Source organism: Lissotriton helveticus, chromosome 5_1 (assembly GCF_964261635.1).
Source record: "Lissotriton helveticus chromosome 5_1, aLisHel1.1, whole genome shotgun sequence".
Taxonomy (NCBI): domain Eukaryota; kingdom Metazoa; phylum Chordata; class Amphibia; order Caudata; family Salamandridae; genus Lissotriton; species Lissotriton helveticus.
Genome location: NC_136065.1, coordinates 2,055,922,025 through 2,055,946,076, shown reverse-complemented (window position 1 = coordinate 2,055,946,076; position 24,052 = coordinate 2,055,922,025). Strand labels below are relative to the sequence as shown.

General features: G+C 43.6%; 1 protein-coding gene across 2 annotated transcripts in view; it reads left to right on the top strand.

The window, feature by feature from the left end:
- Positions 1–24,052, top strand: part of LOC144756282 (uncharacterized) — a 444,819-nt gene that overhangs the window by 205,071 nt on the left and 215,696 nt on the right. For both annotated transcript variants that reach the window (XM_078645943.1, XM_078645942.1), the window contains exon 10: positions 21,096–21,209. In XM_078645943.1, coding sequence (XP_078502069.1) covers positions 21,096–21,209 — 114 coding nt within the window. The remainder of the gene's footprint in view (positions 1–21,095; positions 21,210–24,052) is intronic.

Genomic DNA, 24,052 nt, shown 5'->3' with positions numbered 1-24,052 from the left:
CCCGAAAATGCGTAGAATAAGTAAAAGCGAAGTACTTTTGTTCTAATTCTTCTACCACTATAACATTCCCCTCTAATTGTTTTCACGTTTTTTCTCTTTTCTAAACGAAGGAAAGCGTACACGGACAAGCAGCCTTTCCCATGCAAACATGATTTTTCAACGAATGTCTATACCCCGTCAGTATCTCATTGAATGGCAGCTTCCAAGGGTCCTAATAAATCCTGTTTTGTTATGAAACTCTTCAAAGGCGATTCGTTTGTAGGAAACAACCAGGAACAAGTCAGGTCCCGGGCCGCGCTGTGATTGGCTGACGTCACGGGGGTGTCCCGGGCCGGCAGCCAATCACAGCGCGGCCCAGGAATGACGTCACGGGGGTGTCCCGGGCCGGCAGCCAATGGCAGCGCGGCCCAGGACAAAGGGGCGGGGCTTAAAAAAAGCACCAGAAACGCCCCCGAATCGCGTTTTCGAGAGAAAGCGCGATTGACAGCCTCTGCCTCCCAATGGCTAGCCTCCATTTATGGAGCTAGCCAATGAGAGGCAGAGGCGGTTCTAACATCACTACTGAAAACAAAAGATTTCGAGCTGGGAGGGGCTTCGCCCCTCGCCAAGTCGAAACCTAAAGAAGAGTGGAGGAGATGAGTCTGGTTTCAGGAGGGAGTGAGTTCCAGATCCTGGGCGCCATTCCTGAGAAGGAGCGTTTGTAAGTTTTTTCCTTCCGGAATCTTCGAGGCTTCAGCAGAAGATTGTTTGTACTTCTGGTGGTTCTGGACCCGCCGGAAATTGTCAACTTCTGCGTGAGGTAGCCGGGTGATTTCAGGTGTATAGCCTTGTGCGTCATGCAGGCAATTTTCAGCTGTATTCTGGCTTCAAAAGGAAGCCAGTTCAAGGATTTAAAGTCAGGGGAGATATGTGAATGTTTTTTAGATCCAGTGATGAGTCTTGCTGCCGTGTTTAGTGAAGCTCTTAGGGGTGCAGTTGTAGTTAGGGGGAGGCCGCAGAGGGCCACGCTGCCGTAGTCTATGCGAGGGATGACTAGTGCTTGTACTGCAGTTTGGAAGTCTTTGGCTGGGAGGAAGGGTTTAAGTTTCCTCAAGGTATTTATTTGGAAGTTCGCCCCCTTAGTTGCCTTGCTGATATGCTGCTGCATGTTGAGGTTGGTGTCAAGTGTTATGCCTAAAGATTTTGCTGAATCCACGATGGTCGGTTGTACATTGAGTGCAGTTAGGTGCTTAAGCCATGTTTGTGTGGTAGATATTTTCGCGGGAGGTGAGATCAGGAGGAACTCCGTTTTCATAGCATTGAGTTTAAGGTGGTTATCGGCCAGCCAAGATTGGGTGCGTCTGATCGTTGAGTTCAGACGCATAATGTCTTTGGGGGATTGTAGCTTGAGATATAGTTGAGTGTCATCGGCGTACATGTGAAAGTGTGCATTGGATGCTTGTAGCAGGGTGGTGAGAGGTTCCATAACTAGGTTGAATAAAGTAGGGGATAGGCATGAACCTTGGGGGACACCTAAAGAAACAGGTACTGGAGAGGACATCAAGTTTTTGCTCTTGAATTTTTGAGACCGGTTTTGTAGAAAGGAAGTGAACCACTGAAGAACAGTCACAGAGAGACCCATTCTTGTGTTTAAGAATTCGAGTAAGTTCTCATGTTTCACAGTGTCGAATGCTGAAGAGAGGTCAAGAAGGATGAGGAGGCAGGTATCATTTTGATCTAAAATTTGGAGGGCGTCGTCAATTATGTGAGTCATAGCGGTTTCAGTGCTGTGCCCTGCTCGGAAGCCTGATTGATGAAGGTTGAGGAGATCAAACTGTTCTATGTGCTTTGTCAGTTGTCGTTGAACGCATTTTTCCAACAGTTTGGCGAGAGTGGGAATGTTGGTAATCGGACGGTAGTTGTTTAGATCAGTGGGGTCGGCTGTTGGTTTCTTCAGTAAAGGTGGAACTTGTCCAACTTTGAGGGAGTCAGGGATGGTTCCTTGTTGAAGTGAGCTATTGACATTTTTAGTCCAGAGTGGGAGGAGCAAAGGGGTGAAGTCTTTTACGGCGTTAGCAGGAAGAGGGTCAGTGAGGTGATTGGATGGTTTCAGGGTGCTGAGTATTCTGTCAATTTCTTCTTCAGAGTAGGTGCCAAAGGATGACCATGTCGCATTGTTTTTTAGTTCATTGGGTGTTATGCAGTGGGGTTTTGAGTAAAGGCTTGCGTCAATGAGGAGATCGCTCCTTATGTTGTCAGTTTTTTGGTTAAAGAAAGCAGAGAAATCTTCACAGGAAGGAGCAATGCCCATAATGTCAACAGCTAGGGGTTGTTCCTTAGATTGTGATCGGATTAGCTCGAACAGTTTACTTGGACGGTTTTTTGCTTGGTCGAGCTGGAGTCTGAAGAACTCTGATTTTGAGCGTTTTATTTTCCTGAAGTATGCGTTTCTCTTTTTCCTCAGAATTTTTAGGTGCAGTGCCGAGGGAACAGATCTCCAGGTGCGCTCTGCCAATCACATAGCCCGTCTGTCTTCATTGAGACTTCCGTTGTACCAGGGGTTGGAGATCTTGGTGGAGACTCTTTTCAGTTGCATCGGTGCAGCCTCATTGATTATTGAGGCCATGGTGTTGAGATAGTGGTCAGTTAAATACTGAACGTCAGTAACGTCGGTAGGGGGGAGTAGGAGATTGCAGCTGTTAAGGGGTAAAGAGTTTGGATTGAGTTTCCTCAGGTCTCTTTTCCAAACTTTGGGCTTGGAGGATTGGACCGGGATACGTCTAACTTTTTCCTTGATGAAGAATGTGACAATATGGTGGTCTGACCAGTCACAGGGTTGGATTGAATCAAGTTGAATAGTGCCTTCTTTGGAGATGACAAGGTCGAGGATAGAGCCTTTGTCATGTGTCGGGCTGTTGCAGATTTGTGTGAGGTCAGAAGCGTTAAGGACATTTTTGAGGCTATTAACCACTGCGTCACTGCAGTCATTCCAGTGAAGATTGTAATCGCCAAGGTAGATTTGTGTGTTTTGCCGTCCTGAGTTGATTGAGATTGTGTCCATGAGTTGTTGGGAGAAGATGAGGTTGTCCCCAGGAGGGTGGTATATGATGTGTAGTTAACATACAGGTTTGTTTTCACTGATGACATCAAGGCAGAAGTATTCACAGGAGGTAAGAGAAGGGGCGGTGACTTTATTAATTGAGAGGTTGCTCTTGTAAATGCATGCGATTCCACCTTGTTGGACCTGTCAAGTCTAATGATGCAGTAGTTGGGGGGGACTAGGATATCCATGATAGGAGTAGAAGATTCAGTTAGCCATGTTTCAGTTAGGATGGCTAAGTCAAGGTTCAAGTAAATGATGAGGTCAGCGACCTCCGATGAGTGTCTTTGGGCCGACCTACAGTTGAGAAGTGTGCATTTGAGTCTGGGGGTGCAAGGGGAGGAGGAGGGATCTATAGTGAGAGGGACTTTAGTGAGGTTGTTGGGGACGGAGCCTCTGTTGTTATGCGTGGGGTGTCTGAGAGGGTTGGAAAGAATCGTAGGAATGCACAGGTGTGTGGTGGCTAAGAGGTTTTGGGTTGCCGGGACATATGTGCGGAGTAGGGTACGTATGTCGAGGTCCGAGAGAGTCTTGATAGTGCGCTGGGGGCGGTTGGAGGTATTGCGAGAGGGGATAGAGGTCCAATGTAAGGGGTGAGTAGGATGTGAGGGGGAGTTGTTGTTTTGTTGAGAAGTGGTGGTGGGAAGGGGGTGTCTGGGGTGCGTGAGGAGTAACTCTTTGAGGGTGTGGAGTTCTTCTCTCACTTGGAGGAGAGTGGTCATGATTGTGTCCAGCGTGCAGTTGGGTAAGGAGTTGGGGGGGGGGCACTGAGGGAGAGAACGTGTCTAAGTGACTGGAGCAAGGGGGGAGAGGGGTGGGGGTGTTGGTGAGGTGATTGGAGTTGGAGTTGGAGTTGGGGGTGTTAGTGAGTGTGTTGGAGTTCCCGTAGGTAGCGATGTTGGGGGGGAGTGAAAGGATAAGTGACGGTGTTGATGTTATTAGACAGGAAATCAATGATAGGAGGGGTGAGGCAATTGCGGGACGTGTGGAGGCTGGTCGTTGCGGGGGTGAAAGTGTAGTAGAAGGGAGTGAGAGTGGGGGGGGGGAGGTTGAGGGAGGAGTGGGGGCCAGGAGTGGCGGGAGTGCAAAGGGTGGGGGGAGGGAAGGTTGAGGGAGGAGTGAGGGCTAGGGGTGGCGGGAGTGCAGGGAGTGGGGGGGGAGATGTTGAGGGAGGAGTGTGGGCCAGGAGTGGAGTGAGTGCAAAGAGTGGGGGGGGAGATGTTGAGGGAGGAGTGGGGGCCAGGAGTGGCGTGAGTGCAAAGAGTGGGGGGGGGGAGAGGTTGAGGGAGGAGTGGGGGCCAGGAGTGGCGTGAGTGCAAAGAGTGGGGGGGAGATGTTGAGGGAGGAGTGGGGGCCAGGAGTGGCGTGAGTGCAAAGAGTGGGGGGGGGAGATGTTGAGGAAGGAGTGGGGGCCAGGAGTGGCGTGAGTGCAAAGAGTGGAGGGGGGAGAGGTTGAGGGAGGAGTGGGGGCTAGGAGTGGCGGGAGTGCAGGGAGTGGCGGGGTGGAGAAAGTCGGGGGGGAGATGGGATGGGAGCGAGTCATGTTGTGAGGGTCAGATGAGGTGGGTTGTTCTGAGAAGCTAGTCGGAAGTGTGGGGTTCTGGTTCAGTTGGAGTGGGGTAGAGGGGGTGGGGGTGTTGGTGGCGGGGGGAGATCCGCGTCTGGGGTTGAGGAGTGTGAGATATATGTAGCCAGGGGGTGATAGAGTAGAGTACTGGGGGAAGGGAGGAGGTGCGTGTTAGTGGTAGGAGGTGCTGTGAGGTCGATGATGTTGGTATTGGAGGCCGGATGGTGTGGGGACTGCGTGTTGGAAACGTATTCTTTGAAAGTGGGGAACAGGTTGTCAAAGAGGTCAAGGTTTCTGTCTGTGGATTGAATTAAGATGGTACCGTTATTGTAGATAGTGATGGATGCTCTAGCTGGGTAGAGCTGGGATGGTGTGGTGGAAAGTGTTATGCCATGGGCAGTTTTCTTGGAGGTCGAGATGGTGAGTAGGGTGAGGAATGCTTTTCTCCATTGTGCTCTGCGTGCAGTGTAGAGAATGATATCGGTGTTCTTAGCTCCATTGATGAGAGAGAAGTAAGTGTCTAAAAAGGGCGTTTCAGGGTGGGACTTTAAGAATTTGTGTTTAAAACGTTTTGCGTTTTTTTTGGAGAGCTCTGGGGGGTAATTAATTTTATATGTGTGTTTGCCCGTGGGTTCCATGTAGGACAAAAGGGAAGAGGCAGGAGAAAAAGAAAAAGTTAAGAAGTTAAGAAGTGTGTATGTAGGGGTAGAGAATTTGACTAGTCTAAGATGGCCGCTTCATTAGGAATGGTGAAGAGATGAGGATTGACTAGTCTAAGATGGCCGCCGAGATAGAGAGGTAGCAAAGAGTACAGTAGTCCTATGTTTGTTATTATGCCCTTAGAACAGGGATGCAGACAAGTATCGAGGAAGTCCTGCATCTATCTTAATGGGGGGGTAGCGTTGAGTCCTATGTCTATTTTGGAGGACCAAAGGAAGGGCAGTGCTTTAGTTTAGCTTTGTGAGGGTCTGGCAGTTTTTAGTTGCAAGTTTATGACCCCAGCCATTTTGGGTGAAAGATCTGTTTTCTGGGAAAGTCAGGGAGATGGAGTCTAGTAAATACTACAGTTTTATGACCCCAGCCATTTTGGGTAGAGGATCACAAAGGTAAAGTCATGAAAATCACCTAAAAAGTGGTGCAAAAGTAAAAATAAAACACTGAGCAAGAGGCACGATACCTTGCCATAGTTCTGGGGTCCTTTTTGTCCGAGAAGAATGATCTGCTGGCTTCAACACGCCTTTTCCACTTTGTTGGTGTGTCGATTCCTCTTTTCTAGTTGTGTGTTCCATAGAAATAAATGAAACTCCATTAATGGTAGATAGCCGATGGTAGTGCTATCAACGATGTTTTGCTTTATTCAGTGCATTTCCTGGGGGGGCGGGGCTAAGAGGCGCCTTCACTCCGTGTGTAGTCACAGCGTGTAATCAGCCGTGATCCAGCCGACCCGCAGCCCAGCTTTCCCACGAAGCATTGTAGCCCAGCCGCTATTGCTCAGGGGCTCTGCCGCCAATCAGCGCCATCACTCCCGGGGGGCAGTCTGGAAAGACGGTGAAAGGGGGAGAGGCCAGAGTTCCCACCGCCACGCGCCGTGTAAACCAGGGCTTGGCGCTCCAGCGCAAGGGAGCAAACCTCCAGGATCTACGGAGTGCTCGCTGCGTCGAACGTTGGCGCTCTCTCCGCAGGAGGGTCGGCCTTCGAATTGCTTGCTATCTCCACCGTCGGCACTCTTCACAGGGGGGTTGGCCCCGCCGCTTCGCTCCGCTCTTCTGGCTCACAGCGACCACTTGTAAACGGCGATCACAGCATCCATGGCAGGCAGTCACGGCAGGCACGGCAGGCAGTCACGGCAGTGTCGGGGCCCAGACAACAGACGACAGCGCCTCTCCGCCGCCCACAGCCTCCCAGTCGCTGACCGCTACCAGCCACCGCTGCATCCACAACAGGCTCTCATCTACCTTCCTGGGCTCCGCCGTTGTTCCGGTGAGAGTTGCAGGGGTCCCAGCCGCCAGTGCTTCAGGTAAGTGTGTGCATCGATGTTGCCACTCGTTCCAGTTACTTTTCGATTGTTGTTACTCCAGTTACTTGTGTACATCCAGTTTCTTGTGATCCGCGCTAAAGATGAGCGCTAGCAGGGATAAATCCCAGGAAGGGATCCCAAGCATTAGGAGCTCCGGACTCGAGCTCCTACCAAGCGGCCATCTTGGCAGTGAACTATATACTTGTAGGAAGCTGGCTCTCTATATAGTACATCAAAATGAGATACAACACCAATTTATAAAAGTAACACAGATTTTTATATGAATTTAGACACCAAGATCATCGTAATCAGGTAAGTACTTTTCAAGTTACCAGTTTTTAAGTTGTAATAATAATACACTTATAATGTGGGCTACAAGCAGTAATGATATCCTATGGGGAATAAACATATGGTGCATGAGGCCACTTAGTACCAACTTACAGGACTGTTTGCCTGGACTGCAAGGTCCAAGGTAACCCCTACAGGTCACTTCAGGCGGAACTGGGGTGTCCAGGTGCAGAGGTGCGTTTCAGAGTCGGGTGCCTCGTTCACTTCAATGGGAAACGGTCTTGTGGAAAAGAGGCTGCAAGCAGGGACTGGGTGGCCAGTCTAGTTGAACCTATGGGAGAACTCGGGTCTCAAAGGTCTCTGACACACAGGGACACTGTTGATTCACTGTCAGATGGGCTTGAGAGCTTGTGTGAAGTAATGCTTTGTCCTGCGGGGTCACGCTGAGGGAGGCTCTTGCGTTTCTTGGTTTCCTGCAGAAAGAGGCTGCAGGCAGGGACTGGGGGGACCAGTCCGGCCAAACCCAAATGGGGTTCCGCTCTAGAGGGTCTTTGGACCCCATTTGGGCAGTTGGTTCACTTGGACTCAGGCTGGGGACTCAGGACTCACTCTCTGTTTCGGTGACCTGGTGAAGAGGGGAAAAACAGGGAAGCAGGGTCACTCTTGTAGTTGACCCTGTGGATCATGATGACCCTTTAAGGTAGGTCTGTGTTTGTGATGCTGGAGTCCAGATTAGACCAACAACAAGCCTTGGTTGCTGCAATTGCTCTGGTACCCAGGGTATTGGTGCTTGGTGGCTCCTGGGGGTCCTGGCGTCTCTAAACTTGGCAAGGAGGCGGATCTAACCTCCTGGAGCAGGAAGACCTTCCCATGTCACGCTGTTCTTTTGGTGGGCCCGATGGCCAGCAACACGGTGAAATGTGTTTCAGTGCCTGCAGATGTAGGAGAGCAGCTCCTCTACAACAAGGGCGATTTATACTGGTGGTTTAGGTGCTGGATAGTCCTCCAATGGCTTTGGGCAGGATGTCCAGCTCTTTGCAGAGTCGATCCTAGCAATAATCAAAGTGCAAACCGCCTAGCAGGGTTTTGCGTCAATCTTTGGTGCAGTGCTTCAGTGTTTGCTCTTTCTTCCTCTTTTTCCAGTAGTTGAATCTTATTCCCTGGTGTCAAGGGGCCACCTAAATACTCAATTTGGGGGCATTAAGGTGAGTGAAAAGTAGTAGCCAATGGGCTATTTACTCCTGGGGTCACTATCCCCCTAGAGGCCACATCCTGTGGGGAGTGGGCATCAACCTGTTCTAGTGTTTCTTAGTCCTCGATACAAAAGATGGTAAAATCCTTTCTTTTGTGTTCACTTCAGAGGTGTGTCCAGCCTCACAGCACTACATGCATCGTGACTATCTAATTTCCGTTCTGTCCTGGTGCCAAATAGACCACAGCTCTGGGGGATGCCTGGGTCACATATCAAAGCAGCAGAGGCTTTGAAGCCTCTGGCATGGACATGCTAATTCACTAGCCTTCCTGTTAGAGGAGGTAATGACACTTCCTGCCAGAACAGGCATTGCTCCTGACCTCCTGAGAGCATGGGCTTTCACATGTAGGGGGTCAGAAACATGTCTGTGGTGGCAGGCTGGAAGAATTAGGTCAGGCAGCACACTATTAGAATAGTAAGGTTTCAGGGGGCACCTCTGACGTTCCCTCTTGGTGGAGGTCATAACAAATCTGGTAATGGTATCAGTACCGAAGTATTAAGGCAAGGTGTTTGATACCAAACACCTTAGGTTTCAATGAAGACATTATGTAGCTGAGTAACTCCTTTTGACCAGTGCCCAGTACATATTAAATGCAGTAACTTTTGCATGGCACACAGGAGTGTGCTTTGTCATATTTTTACTTATGATTTGCACCATGTCACGCAGCCTGCAATGGCAGTCTGTATGGAATTTGAGTGCAGGTTCCTTAGGGTGGCATAGGATATGCTGCAGCCCTTAGGGACCCTCTTTAGAACCCATGCCCTAGGTACCTGGGGTACCATTTACCAGGGTCGTACAGGAGTGCCAATGTCCTGTGGCAATTGCAAAGCAATCAGACATCACCTTGTGTTAAGGAAAGAACACTGGCACTGAGTTCTGGTTATAGTTATTATTACATTTTATTTGTTTGATTACTTAAAATCTTACAAAAAGCAGGTAAAATATTTGCAGTTATAAAAATGCTAAAAACTATCCATATGTTCAAATAATTTTCATCAATCTGATATAAAAGTCAATGGATTAAAATTGGATTTTTGGTTAATTCAATAGGTTCATATTCACACATCTCATAAATTAATCAAGTACAAGCTTCCAACTTTTTTTGGACCATAAATAGAAATTTAACAAAAGCTGAGTTCATTGGCAAGTCATCAGGGTTTAAGCTTGCCACTAGTGCCTGCCTACAAGTCCTAACACCACGTTCATTAAACATTTTCTTGAGTGTACTTTTTCTTTCCACTTTCAAGTCAGGACAAACACACAATAAGTGTAAAATAGCTTCTTAAAGTCCACATTTGTAAAGTCCACATTTGTAAAGCGCACAATCACCCGTAAGGGTCTCTAGGCGCTGGGGGCCGTCGGGAAGATTAAGCGAGCTATTGCCCAGAGTCACATGGTGCTGGGCTAACCTGCCGCCGGAGCCGGGGATCGAACCGTGGTCCCCAGATTCCAGCGTCAGTCGCCCTGGCCGCGGCGCCACACCTCTCCCTTCTTGACCTGACTTACATAGTCTACATAAGCAGTTTTCGTCTGATCTTTTCCATGATGCCAAGTGGCATAAGCCCGGAAAATGGCCAAACCTAGCATTCATAAATACATGCTTGGTTTTTTTTTACCATGAAGTTTCCAGGTAAGTTTGAATCTTCACAATTGGCCATGCATGCTTTCGTTTAACAAAAATGTCTTTGTCCTTTATCAAGGAGACATAACCGGTTAGTTTATTTACCGCTTTTTTTAAACTTTCCTGCGCAACAGTGGTGTTCCAGATAGGTGTTATACCAAACTCTTCAATTGCTAGATTTAAGTAAGAGCTGGCAGTTAGCGACCGGTGATTTTTTATTTCAAGCCACAGTAGACGAGACATTTCATTGTCATGATCGTTTTTTATTCTATTCCACACTTTCATTGTGTTCCCTTTCCTTGCACAACATTGGTTGTTTAGCCCAAATTCCAATCGCACTTGGGCTTGAGAAGCATTCTTAGGAAGAGAAAATAAGATTCTGTACGTTTTAGCAACTGAGGTGATAATGATGTCTGCGTCTTTTCCGTTGAACACCTCACTGCCATACGTTATAGTTGGCAGTAATTTTGCTGCAATTGTTTTTAATAAAGGGCGATAGGACAAGTCTCCAATGGTTCTCTGAATTGATATAAATGCACCAATGAGGGTGTTTGCTTTCCTTTTAATGTCGAGTTTTTGAGTATTGAACTTGCCGTTATCATTGAACGTTACTCCCAGGTACTTATAGTCCGCTACTCGCTCCAATTTTTTTCCTTGCAGGATCCATTTGTGTGCGTGTGTTGTTCGTTTGTTTTTTGTAATTACCATCACCTTGGTTTTGGCTTCGTTTATGTGCATACCATTTGCCTCAGAATACTTAGAGATGCCATCAATCAGTCGTTGCATCCCCACCTTTGTACAACTTAAGAGTATGACATCATCTGCGTATCCTTAAAGACAAACGATTTAAGGCAGAGATTTTGCAAACCAGTCATGATAAAGACGGCAGATGGGCTATTGCCCATTTAAGCATTGAAAATCACAATTATGTTGTCTGTGTGGTGTATGGCTCAAATCTGGACGAACCCAAGGTCTTTGAGGATTTGAGTGTAAAACTTTTAGATTGGGATGGAGAGCTTATTATTATGGGGGACTTCAATTGCATCATGGATTATCAATTAGATACCACAAGACCTAGGAGCTACCAACGGATGCGGAAAACCAGAGCATCAATTCTAGAACTTAGTCGAATTCATAATATTAAAGATGCGTGGAGATATTTACATTTAAACTCTCCTGGCCATAACATATTACTCGGCTCCTCACAAGCTATGCTCTCGGCTAGACATGGCTTTTGTCAGTCCCAACCTTCTTAATAACAGCACAATGGAGGTAGGTCCTCGAATAACATCTGACCACAACCCTATTATATTAACACTCGATACACCACACACACACACCCGCCCTCGACCTTTTTCTTTTCCCAGACACTTAACATCAGATCCAGTTTTTATTTCACAGCTAAAAACACACCTTATTGACTTTATAGAAATCAATCAGAACTCTGCTACAAGTAATATGGTCTGGGACGCCTGCAAGGCAAGTATTCGGGGCTTTACCCAAGAATATGTGTTTAGACAAAATTCTGAACTACGCAAAATCAATAAATCTTTGACCTCTAGTATCGTTGCTCAGGAAACACAGTTGGCCACAGCACTACGGCTAAATTTGCCAACGGTAACAGAAATAAGTCTCAAACTGAATCAGCTAAAATCAGAAACTAAGGCAAAGTTTTTTATTAAAAAAAATAGCACCAATCTTCATAAATATAAGATCGAACAATATGAGGGCGGCGATAAAATAGGAAAAATTCTGGCGTACAAAGTGGCCGAAGACAGAGCCTGTACCTTGATCACTAACATTCGGGGCTCCGATAACAAAATATATGATCAGCCCCATGATATCTTGGAACAATTTGCGGACTTCTACAGGACCTTATACACCCCAGAATCTTTTCCGAACGAAAATACAATACAGAAATATCTAGATGAGCTTCCTTTAACTACACTCGATACTTCAGCAATCGATAAACTATCCAAAAATATTACAGAGCAAGAACTACGCCAAGCTATTGCTGCTCTACCAGCCGGAAAAGCCGCAGGGGAAGACACCATTCCCCTAGAGATCTATAAGACCTGCTTGGAGGAACTAATGCCTATACTATTGCAGGTTATACAATCTATTGGGGCGACAGGAAAAGCTCCCAAATCATGGAATAAAGCCAAAATTATATTTTTTCTTAAAAAGGGCAAACCAAAAACAGAGAGAGGGTCATATAGACCTATTTCTCTGATCAATACAGACGCAAAAATATTTGCTAAAATTTTAGCTTTTAAACTGGCTCCTCTCATGCCCAAATTAGTCAACCCGCAACAACATGGGTTTGTAGCCGGTAGGGACACTACCGTTCACGTGAATACGGCTATAACCGCGTTTGACGTGGCTGAGATAGAGACCACCCCACTCGGTATGATATTATTGGACGCCGAGAAGGCTTTTGACCGAGTGGGGTGGGACTACCTTTGGCGCGTCATGATTAAAATGGGATTTAATGGCTATTTCCTGAATGGGATCCAGGCACTATACGACAACCCTCTAGCCTGTGTTAGTTATGGGGGACTGACCTCTTCGGATTTTGAGATATCTAGGGGTACTCGCCAAGGCTGCCCCCTATCACCTTTACTATTCGCCCTCTCACTCGAACCATTTTTGCACTCCCTTCAGACACAATCCGAAATTATTCCTTTTAAAACCAAAGAACAACTTTTGAAAATTACGGCATATGCCGACGATATAGCCATCTACACATCTGACATAATTAAAGCACTACAAGGCATTAACATAGAAGCTCAAAAATTTGGTAAAGTATCTGGCTACAGACTAAACATAAACAAAACACAAATAATAGTTAATTATATACCAGAGGCCAATATTCCTGAGATATGTAAGACTACTACATACTTAGGTGTCAAAATCACATCCAAAATACGAGAAATAAATAATCTCAACTATAACGAATTAATTAAATTGACTACTGCCTTGCTAAAAAAATGGCATAAACTACCTCTGAGCCTAACCAGTAGAATTAATCTCATCAAAAAGAAGATATTACCCAAATTTCTGTACCTCTTTCGCTCCATTCCATTAGCATTGAACAACTTCTTCTTTAAACGGTTAGAAGGAATATTCAGCAGCTTCATATGGGGGTATAAAAAAGCCAGAAGATCACTGAAACTCCTCAAAAACAATACAGACAAGGGCGGTCTACATTTTCCTGATTTTAAGTTATATTTTTGGTCTTCATTCATTAGGCGCCTTAGGTCTTTGCTACATAACGATGATACCTTTTATTTTCACTATTTTATGTTAAAATCCGAATCAAACTTGTTCTTATTGCGGGCCAATGACCCTAATTACTTTAAAAGGGTGAAGTTCAAGACCGCCAAAGACATTGTTAGGATATGGGCTAACATTTTGGCCTATTGTAAAACCTCCTTCTATCATCCGAAATTGCAGCTATGGGGTAATCCGGGTCTCCCGGGCATCTTCAATGACGGAACAGCTCTCAGATGGTCTGCCTACGGTATTAATACTCTGGGAGACTTATACGGCGCGGAGGGATTTTTAGACTTTCACACCCTCCAAAATCTCTATAACTTAACGGAAACCATGAGATTCAAATATGTACAAATACATGATTTTTTAATAAGAAAGAAACAACTACATAATATCTTAGACAACGACATCTGGAATTGTTTTTATTCCACTAGAACTAAATCAGTGATAAGTGAGGCTTACAAATCCTTCTGCGCCGTTAAAGTTGATGACTGTACAAAACCTAGCGGAAAAATGGAGCACTAAGACCGGCATAAATATTACCTCTAACCAAATTACACGCTCTTTTTCCAATATTAACAATGTTTTACGGTCATCCAGCTTAAGACTACAACAGTTCCGCACAACATGCATGTTGTACTACACACCAGAAAAGATATCCAAGTGGTCCCGCAATAATACCCATGGGGAACTGACTAAATGCCCCAAATGCTCTGCCAACGCAGCAGATTTAGGACATATGCTGTTTTCTTGCCCAATCCTAAAAGATTTCTGGGGAGACCTACTCAAAATTTTGGAAATTAAAAACATTGTTCCACCCACTTTTACTGTAATATCTGTACTACTTGATATATACCCTGCGTCTCATCCCCAATCATCTTTGATAACTATTCTCATATCCTGCGCTAAACTTGTGCTGGCTAGAGCATGGATATGTCCTAAACCCCCGAATATCTGGGAATGGTGGTCATTAGGTAATGAAATTCACTCTATGGAGCAAGGATTAGCCAAATTTAGAGGTGCCCGCTCACTACAAAAATTTGAAAAAATATGGGGAAACTTTATTGACGGTGTCGCGCCCAATTATGAATGTTTGAACTAAAAGAACACTATTTTCCTTTTCTATGCTCCTGTATTCTCATATATAACCTTTTTTTTCTCTTCTTTTCTCTTTTTTTTTTTCTCTTGTCTGATGAATGTACGAAATGCACTATTTTTTTTCTTCATTGTACTTCAAGTGGAAAATGTAACGTAACTAGCCCCTCTTAGGGAGCTGGCTACATATACTTGGTAAATAATGATTTTTTATTATATGTACAATGATTTGTCTTCTCCAACAGATTGTTAATAAAAAAAAAATGTTAAATAAAAAAATAAAAAAAATATATAAATAAGAAAATAAAAACTGGAAAAATTTAAGACATCATCTGCGTATAGTAGACTCGATATCTGAGTTTGAGCTAACCTTGGGGGGTGGGCATTAATTGTATTTAATTCGGTGGTAAGGTCAGCTAAAAATAAATTAAAAAGTAAGGGAGCCAACACACATCCCTGTTTGAGGCCACTCGATGTTGGAATTATTTTGGTCAATGTTGAGCCGTTACCCGTCCTAACTCTAACCCAGGTTTCGGAGTGCAAGAGCTTAATCATCTTTAGTAGGTTTTCTGATATACCTTGTTTAGTTAGTTTGACCCATAAAAGTTCTCAACACAATCGAAGGCAGATTTAAAGTCTACGAAACACAGATATAAAGGTTGTTTAGCTAACATTGCTTTTTCGATTAATATTGTTAATGTTAAAAGATTTGTGGTCGTACCTAGGCCTTTGACGAAACCTGTTTGATTTGGGGGTAATACCTGATTCTCTTTTGCCCAATCAGTTAGTTTCACCAATAAAATTCCAGCAAACAGCTTTGCATCCGTGTCCTGCAAGGTAATTAAGCGGTAATTTTCTGGTTGTTGCCAGTTCCCTTTTTTAAATATGGGGGTTATAAGCGATCCTTTCCATGATTTCGGGATTTGTTCCCTCTGGACGACTTCATTAAAAACGTCTGTTAGATAGCTTGACCAGAATTCAGGAGCTTCTTTGAAAAGTGCAAAAGGAATGCCGTTTGGTCCGGGGGCGCCGTCTTTTTGTTTTTTTATCAGGCTTGCTACTTGACTTTTGGTTATTAGGATTTCACTGTCTCCTACTTTACCAGCTTTTGTGGAACTTGGGTCGACCATACGTTGCATCAAAGACGGTTGGTTTGGATTTAGATGTGTTTTAAGGAACGTCACCCATTGTTCTTCGGATAGACTGGTTCCAATTCCGTGTTTATTCGGTCGAGCTAGGCCATTAATTAGTCTCCAGAACTCCCTTGAATTTGACAATGTGCTTGCGTGGAATATTTTTGTCCACAGATCTAGTCTGGCTTTGCTTTTTTCATTCCAAATCAATTTCTTTAATCTGCTGTTTGTATTTCTCAGTAAAGCAGCTAATTCGTTGTTATGTGGCGACTTCATTAATTGTCTCCTCAGCCGATTTCGTGTACATCTCAATTTCCTTACAGCATATGGGAGAAAGATGTAATTTTCTCTGCCGTCCATTATATTGCTGTTCACACCTTTCCTTCTTTGTGTTCCTGTTGTTTTAGCATTATTAGTGACTACTTATTCAGGTTATAGGCTTCAGTGAACTGTTAAGATTGGAAATTAGCATCGATCAGCTAAAAAGGGGGCAGGAAGTGGGGTGGGTGGGTACTGCGACAAACAACAGTTTTCCACAATACTTTCCTCAAGGGAAATTCTGCAACTGCTTCTAACTCAGAATCAATATTGAACCTCTTTGTTTTCCTTCCTGCCTCTGAAGCCTTCCTTTTAGTACTAATCATCTTCTTCCACCATTCTCTAAATGTTTTCAAATCCCTCCAGTTCCTTATCTTTTCACCTAGATCCTTAATGTTGGCTCATACAGTCACCACGCCCAATTCTTGTATTTCCACACTGGTCAAATCCATTTTATAATATCTGGGTATATTTTTAGTTCTACTGATGTCAACCTCACATTCATCAGCTAGCTCCTGAATCTTTCATTTGCACACCTCACTGCTTCTCTGATCAAATATTTCAGTTCATCCACATTGTATGACTCAGCCTATTCATATCACTTGTCCCCTGTAAAAGCTTTCCAATTTCGGTCTTCAAAAGTCCAATATAATTATCTCACTCTCTTGAAGATTCAGCAGGAACAGTAGCAGGCATGTCATTTAAAACTGGAGTCAACAGTAGAATTTCTTCTAGTACTTGGCAAAATTGTCAGTCTATTCTTAGGAGGGGCACTACCTTATGTACCTGTAACTGCAAGGTCAGTCAGTCCATGTACCGTGCCTTTACATCCCGGAACACTACACCTGTCTCTGGATCCTACTGGTGTATGGAGTTCATCTGGAATTCAAAACAACATTAAAAAAAGTTATCTTCCTCATCAAAATCCTGTAATTTGTTTTGTTTCCCTCAGTCTAGCTTGCTGTCTTTCTTTTTGTCTTTTGTTTCTTACTTTTGCAGGAAAACATCTTACTCCTTTTACCATATCATCCCTCCAGCATCACTCCTGATGATCCCACTTGCTTTCCAACCACTGTCTAAATGAACCCTTCCCATGCTTCTCCATTTTCTTCCTTTCCTTCTCTGATGCCATTGCTTATTCAAGACCTCAAACTGTGTAAGTCTAGGTATTGGGTTACTTTCATTCATGGTCTGTCTCTCAAAATCTAATGTTAAAGGTACCCTCTAAAATTTTTATCACCAGAAGTGTATATGTTCTAGTCACAAATCTGGGTATAAGTATAAAGACCAACATTTGTCAGCATCTTGTACACAGGCAGATCCTTTGCGTTGTATATTCTGTCCCTCCATAGCAGGTACGCCAGGGGCTTTAGGCTTTTTCAACACACCCCCCATTATTCTCACTCAAAATAATCCAAACCCTTCACAAAACAAGCTTAAGAGCAACAACCAATCCTAGCGAGGCTATTGTTAAGGTCAACTGATCAAAGGATGGTATTTACACTAACCAACCAATGACAGTGTGACTCTGTGGTGATGCCTTATCAATCCTAGCGCAACTCCTCTGCCGACTAACCAATCTCGTATAAACCACAGGAGCAAAGACCCATCAACCACATTGGGATTGGGGTAAATAATATAATATCAACATATAGTATCCCAACTGGTATTATTAGAAGACAGTTAAAGAGGATATGTTATAAACATTATCAGAAAGGAAATAAGGAAACTCTTTCTTAGTTACAAATGTGCTCATGGCATCATGTTTATCCTAAACAAGGAATGAACAAGTTACAGTTGTAGCAGCACTGTAGTTAAATAAATAATACAACCCTAATTGGACTTGGTGCTCTGTTTGTGCAAGTGATATACACGGTGGCGACGCAAGTGACAATGTGATCAGCAAAAACGGCGCAAGGTGACTGGTGCATAAATATATACAGTGTGTTGAGGAAACAATGTTGTTCCAGCTAAATTGTGGTGCTTGGTTCTACTTTGGGCTGGAGCTGGTGGGGCTGTGTCCGAGTGAATCACCAAGTACAATTAGGGTTGTATTATTTATTTAACTACAGTGTTGCTACAACTGTAACTTGTTTAATACTTGTTTTGGATAAATATGATGCCATGAGCACATTTGTAACTAAGAAAGAGTCTCCTTATTTCCTTTCTGATAATGTTTATAACATATCCTCTTTAACTGTCTTCTAATATTAGCAGTTGGGATACTATATGTTGATATTAGACTAACCAATCTTTGCCTGACTTATCCATAAATAGGAAAACAATTTTACAGCTTTTGTCAATGAACACAAACTAATAAAGGTAAATAAATCTTGTCTGCTTAGTTTAAACAGGAGGGAATCAGCAGGTCAAAATACAATGCAAACAACATAAACAAGACTGGTATCTCCACACTAGTTGTCATTCTCAATTTAGACTAAAGCACCCGTCTAGCTCCAATCCATCTCTGGTTAGTGTATTTACTTCGGAGCATGAAGAGCATATGAACCCAACTAAATTGGACAAGCAAACCACGGAAAAAGAAACTTGTTAATTCAAAAAAATCCTTAACCATGGGTATGCAGCATCTCACAAAACAAACTACCTTTTCTGCAGTCATGTTCAACAACAATATCTAGAGATTTTAGATTTTGAACAATCCGATTGCCAAACCAATCAATGCTAAAAACCAAAACGTCTTTGATGCAAATCACAGATGAGAGTAATACATCAACATCACAGTGATTTAAACACCAATTGAACCAAAATGAACACCAAATATCCCAAAACCTTGTACGCAGCATAACAATGCATCATGAAACACAGGCACCACATTATCTCAAAAACAAATAACACTCTCAATTACAAAATCATTCTGCCCTATTCATACTAACACTCCTTTTTGCTCAGCTACAGAACTGCAAGCCAGAAACTCATGATAATCCACCTTCGAAAATTCACTGACACTATGCACATGGCAAAAATAAAAATCTCTAGCAGAATGGAGGTGCTTGTCACTTGCAACCATTTTCTGGTACCAAAACTTGGAGGCATAGGTCACGACGAAAAATGTACATCGCAAAACTTTACCTCTAGAGAAGACCCACATGTTAATGAATCCGCAACTGTGTTAAACCTAAATTTCATGAGGTAATGTGTCTCCGAGGTAAGGTAAATTGATAAGGGGCCACTCAATAATTGAGTTCTAGATCTGTGGAATACATTTAAAGGTTTATTACACAAATTCAAACAACATGATATGGAGTTGACATTAAGGGCCCGATTTCGATTATGGCGGTTTTAGTAAACCCTGTTGGCCTGGCAGAGGACTATACGTTGGCCCACCTAATTTATAATTGGCAGTCAAGCTAGCAGCAATTTATAATGCATTGACAGGAGTCACCATCACGGCGGTTCCTGTCAATACATGTTTCTGTTTGGTACTGGACTCCATCCTGCTGATGGTGCCCTGTACCAAACAAGTTCCTTTTTTCATTTTTAAAAAGAAAAGCCCAAAACAGGAGTTTCCTTTCGTAAATAAAACATGCAATGCTCCTCTCGCCTTTGGAGTTCGTTTCAATGGCGAGGGAAGCATTTAGCAGTTTTCACTACCCCTTATGCCAAGGTTTTCTTGGCAGTGACGGGCAGTGAAAACACCGGTCATCTCACCCATCTAAATAAAATGGGCAAAATGACAGGTCAGCCCTCGATAGCCTTTATTCCACATGGCGTCATAGGGGGATTATTCACGACTCAGACAGCTTAGTCTCCCCCGTGTTTAACCCTAAGGTCCGCCTGCAATTAAAATTGGCAGGTGAACTGCATTCCTGCTGATTAAGATACTCTATCGCAGTCGCGATGGAGTTTCCTTATCGCCAAAAATTAAACCGGGCCCTAAGTCGTTGCTATGAAGGCTGTCATCAAATAGAGCATACAGAATAAAGAGCAAATTCAAAATAATTGTAAATACTAAATGAGCTGTAACATCAATAAAGAAACGGAAATTATTTCTAGGAGCATCAGAAAGTCTCTAGGTAGGTTCTGCTCACCCCCAAAATCAAGGATTTATATACACTATTTTCACATATTAAATCATTATGGGGCACATGTATCAAGCATTATTGCCTTTGCAAACAGACCAATTCTCAGAATCAGCTCGTTTGTGAACGCAAAAAATGCTTTTTAGATGCAGCAAACCCTAATTTGAGATTTGGTAACCTGTTACGGAATCGTAAAATGGGTTTGCATTCGGAATTTGGAAGGGGCGTGTTTAGACGTTGCTTCCAAATAGTGAATCCTAAAGGTATGCATGAACTTTTTGTGACTGTGAATGCGGTCGCAAATCATTCGCATATTACCACCCACTTCAAGTGGGTGGTAACCCATTCGCAAATGGGAAGGGGTCCCTAAGGGTCCCCTTCCCCTTTGTGAATGGTTGTAAAATAATTTAAGACCAGGCAACGGTCCCACGGACCACTGACTGGTCTTAAAAAATGAAAACTTTTCATTTTACTTTTTGAAAAGCATCTCATTTTCCTTTAAGAAAAACAGGCTGCTTTACAAAAATTTGATTGCTTCATTTAAAAACAATCACAGACATGGTGGTCTGCAGACCGCAGCAGGCCACCATCCCTGTGATGGAGTAGATTCCTAATGGCTCGCAAATTACGACCTGCCTCATTAATATGCATGAGGTAGGTCTATTTGCGACCCATTAAGATCGCTAATGAAACTGAAAACAGTTTCCTAAATTAGGATTAGCGATTACCTAATTGCGATTCGGAGAAAATCGCAATTAGGTAATTGCTACTTGTAATAATGATACATGTGGCCCTTTAACTGCAAAATCATCATGGTATAATTAAAAGTGTTTCATTCTCAGAAAATTAGAGCACATTGAATATTGATTCTTCCCACTCTACGTTAGTGTCATACAGAGAGGACAGGATAAACTAGTAACATGAACAACAGCAGCAAACTATTATGAAAACAAAGGGCTCAGTGAGCTAGTGGAAGGTCTTTGGAAATGTTACCAAGCTGGAAAGTTTTCATCTTGAACAGCAGGGACAACATCAATGGAAATAAACAGGCATGACTTTGCTTGATTGTATGAACAGTGATATATTGAGAGGGAAGATATCCATTTTGAAAAAAATGACAGCTAGCCCTAAATTCAGGCCTGGTTAACAATAGCAAAGAAAACACACACAAGTGATTGAATTATAATTTCTAAGATATTAGCACTATATAAGTGTGCACATACATGGTAGAGAATAAATCTACATTCTGCACACTGTTTTTAATCCATATTAAATATGGATGAACGAAAACTCTAACAGTGGTGTTGATTAAATGCATATTTACATCTTCGAAACTTATCTCTGCTGTGTAATAAAGCAATTAGATTTTACAAGACATTTAGTTTCATCTTTTCTATTTTCCTTCCAGCCCTCTCTGGTAAATTTACTTCCTCTCAGATGAAGACATTTCATGACAGCTCCCGCTGCCTGACCCTACCCGTCCTGTATAGGTATGAAGGTGCCGAGCTGCACGAGGAAGAGGGTAAGTCAAAAATATTACACTTACATGTTGACTACAGTTTAGATGAACTGGAAAATGTACACATTCTGGCACTGAAAGTGTGAAAATCTGAATAAATCTAAGGACTACATTAACTCTAGTTCCATCAAGAAGGCTGATAGGCCCCATTAAGCAGTTGGTGAAAAACAGGGGAAACTGAGTCTCAACTTGTGAGGGCTGAGGTTTTTTACCTCCCATGTTCTAGGGACAACCCTACTTTGGCTTTGAAAACTAAACCAAGAACAACCCATTCAGCATTCGACTCTCAGTGGTAGTGACATTGAGCAGTCAGAGGCTTCTCAGGGAGATAGTGCAGGGGTGCTGGAGTCAAGAACCGAGCAATCAATCAACATTCAAGTGACTGCTCAGCCCACTGATTAACTTTATGGAAAATAAAGTTCTTTATTTCACAGAACACACTACTACATACTACCAGCAACAGGAAACAATTTATTATCTCTGGCCACTGTTTGGGCCGTTATACCGTGGCTTGTCTCAATTCCTACATGCTCCCCACCCCTGTCCAGGCACTCAAACATTTCTGGTTTTTTCTGCTCTTACAATCAACCATAAGTACATGTGCGCTCAGTTTCAGCTCAGTGTTTTACCACTCTCAAGTGGAACAGAGTTCCCTCAGGTCAGCTCAGCTTTGCCTGCCCAGTTCTTCAAGAACGCCATGCACATTCCGCTTACGTGTTGGTATTGCCGGCTGGCAGCAATTCTATTCTCTCACCTCAGATGCTGAGTCCTCACATGGCAGTGCACCAGCTTCTGATCTTTTGGCAGAAGGAGACGTAAGTCCTGGTAAGTAATGGTCCCAACTGGATCGAAGGCTGGAGTATTTGGTTTCGGAGACATGGCGCTGGGCCCACGCCGCAGCAGACATGTACTCACTGGAGCCCCAAATGGGCCAGATGACATTGTTGGCCCCACACCGACTGGTCACAACTGTGGTTGATGCAGCCCTGATTGAGCCAGGTACAACTTTGTTAGCCAGAACCACTGCATGGGCTAATTATATTGGCAGTTGAGGCCATGTACAGGCCTATCACCACTTGAGTAGTTACGACCACGTACAAGCTGGCCCTTAACTTGGCAGCTGCAGCCATGCACAGGTCGATCACAACTTGAGTAGGTACAGCCACGCATAGACCTGATCTTCCTCTTGGTAGCTATGGCCATGCGTAAGACGATCAAGGCATGTAGTCATAGCTCCGGCCGGGCTTCAGGAATCATAGTTGCAGAGTAGGATTTCCCAGCAGGAACTGATACAGAGAGTCTTCAGGCACACTAGGCACTGGGGTCAAGCAGATCTTTATCCAGAAGTCCTCCCTTCTAGGTGTACAACAAACATTGGGGATGTGCTGCACATTACTCCTTCCTTGACAAACATTTTTCATGTACGGTTGGCAGGCTCCTTCCCTCTCTCAGCAGGCAAGCAGGCTTTTAGACAATTTAGGACGGGAATCCAGCTCCTCCATCAAGAGATACAAGTCTTAGATGAGGTTCCCTCAGCTCTGGGAGACTGGCTGTCAGGCAGACACCGGCCTTGGTTATTCAGCAGTCCTCTGAGTACCCTGAAGAGTAATCCCGCCCATGGCTATAGAGGACATGGAACTGGAACAACAAGAGGGGGTGGGGAGTGGGGTATACTTTTATAAACAAATGACAGGAGATTTGGATCCACTGTCTGAAACTGTAGAACCAGTTTAAGGTAGTTCTACTTTCAAGTGTCCAATTCAAGCTGTTCTTCAGACACAGCTTTTATGTAAAGTGATGCATCCCATATCATGTTCGTAGCTGTTGCCTAAGCCAATGTTATATATTGGTAGTTTGATTAAATCCACACCCTGCACTGCTGTGGCTCTGTCTCTCTCTCCCTACCTGCCTGTCACACCTGCTGCTATTGACTTTGCCAATACTTGAGCTAATGTGTGGACTTTGTCAAAGTCATCAGAACAAGCCAGCCATCTTGGAAAGTTATTTTCAATAGTTCAAGAGAGCCACCATGTTGTGTATAGCAGTAACATGGCCACCATCTTAGTAGTATAGAAAATACCAGCTATTTGCTTTGACATTGCTCAAGAGACAATCTTACAAGCATTGGCTGAACAAATAGATGTGGCTGGACATTTTGGAATGTTATTTTCTCTACTTCCAACATGGCTACCAGATTGAGATTAGACACAAAATGTCGGTCAATATGGAAGTATAAAAAATAAAATTCTGCAACCTGGAAACATTATTTTCTGGACACATTGATCGATTTGGACCATCACACTGGAAAAAATCATTAGCATGAAATATTTGTTGGCTAACTTCAATATTTTTCTTTTTAAAAATGTCAAGAATTTGTCTGCACTAGAACGAAGAGGAATAAACTTAAGAAACTATGAGGGAGAGTATATAGCATATTTTAATACTGCTGCCAGAATTACATGAACTTAATCTGAATTACATCACCTATGCTGACATTAAAAAGGTACACCCACTGGTTGATAGCTACATGGTCTGGAGGTGTGTGGCCTAAAACTTGGAGTATCATTTGGGAAGGCCCCACTATGACCTTCATCATTTGCTACTGTTATTTTCATAAAATCATTACCACTCGTTTTTTAGTGCATCAGAATATGTCTTTGGACCCTCCCTAATGATTTCCTTCTGGGGTTTTGTTAAAAGCCCCCAAGCCCATTTTCAATATTTTGTGATAGTCCTCAAGTTTCAAACACATATTAGAATGCCAACTTCACATATTAGCATGTCAACTTCCCATATTAGAATGCCAACTTCACATATTAGAATGCCAACTTCCCATATTAGAATGC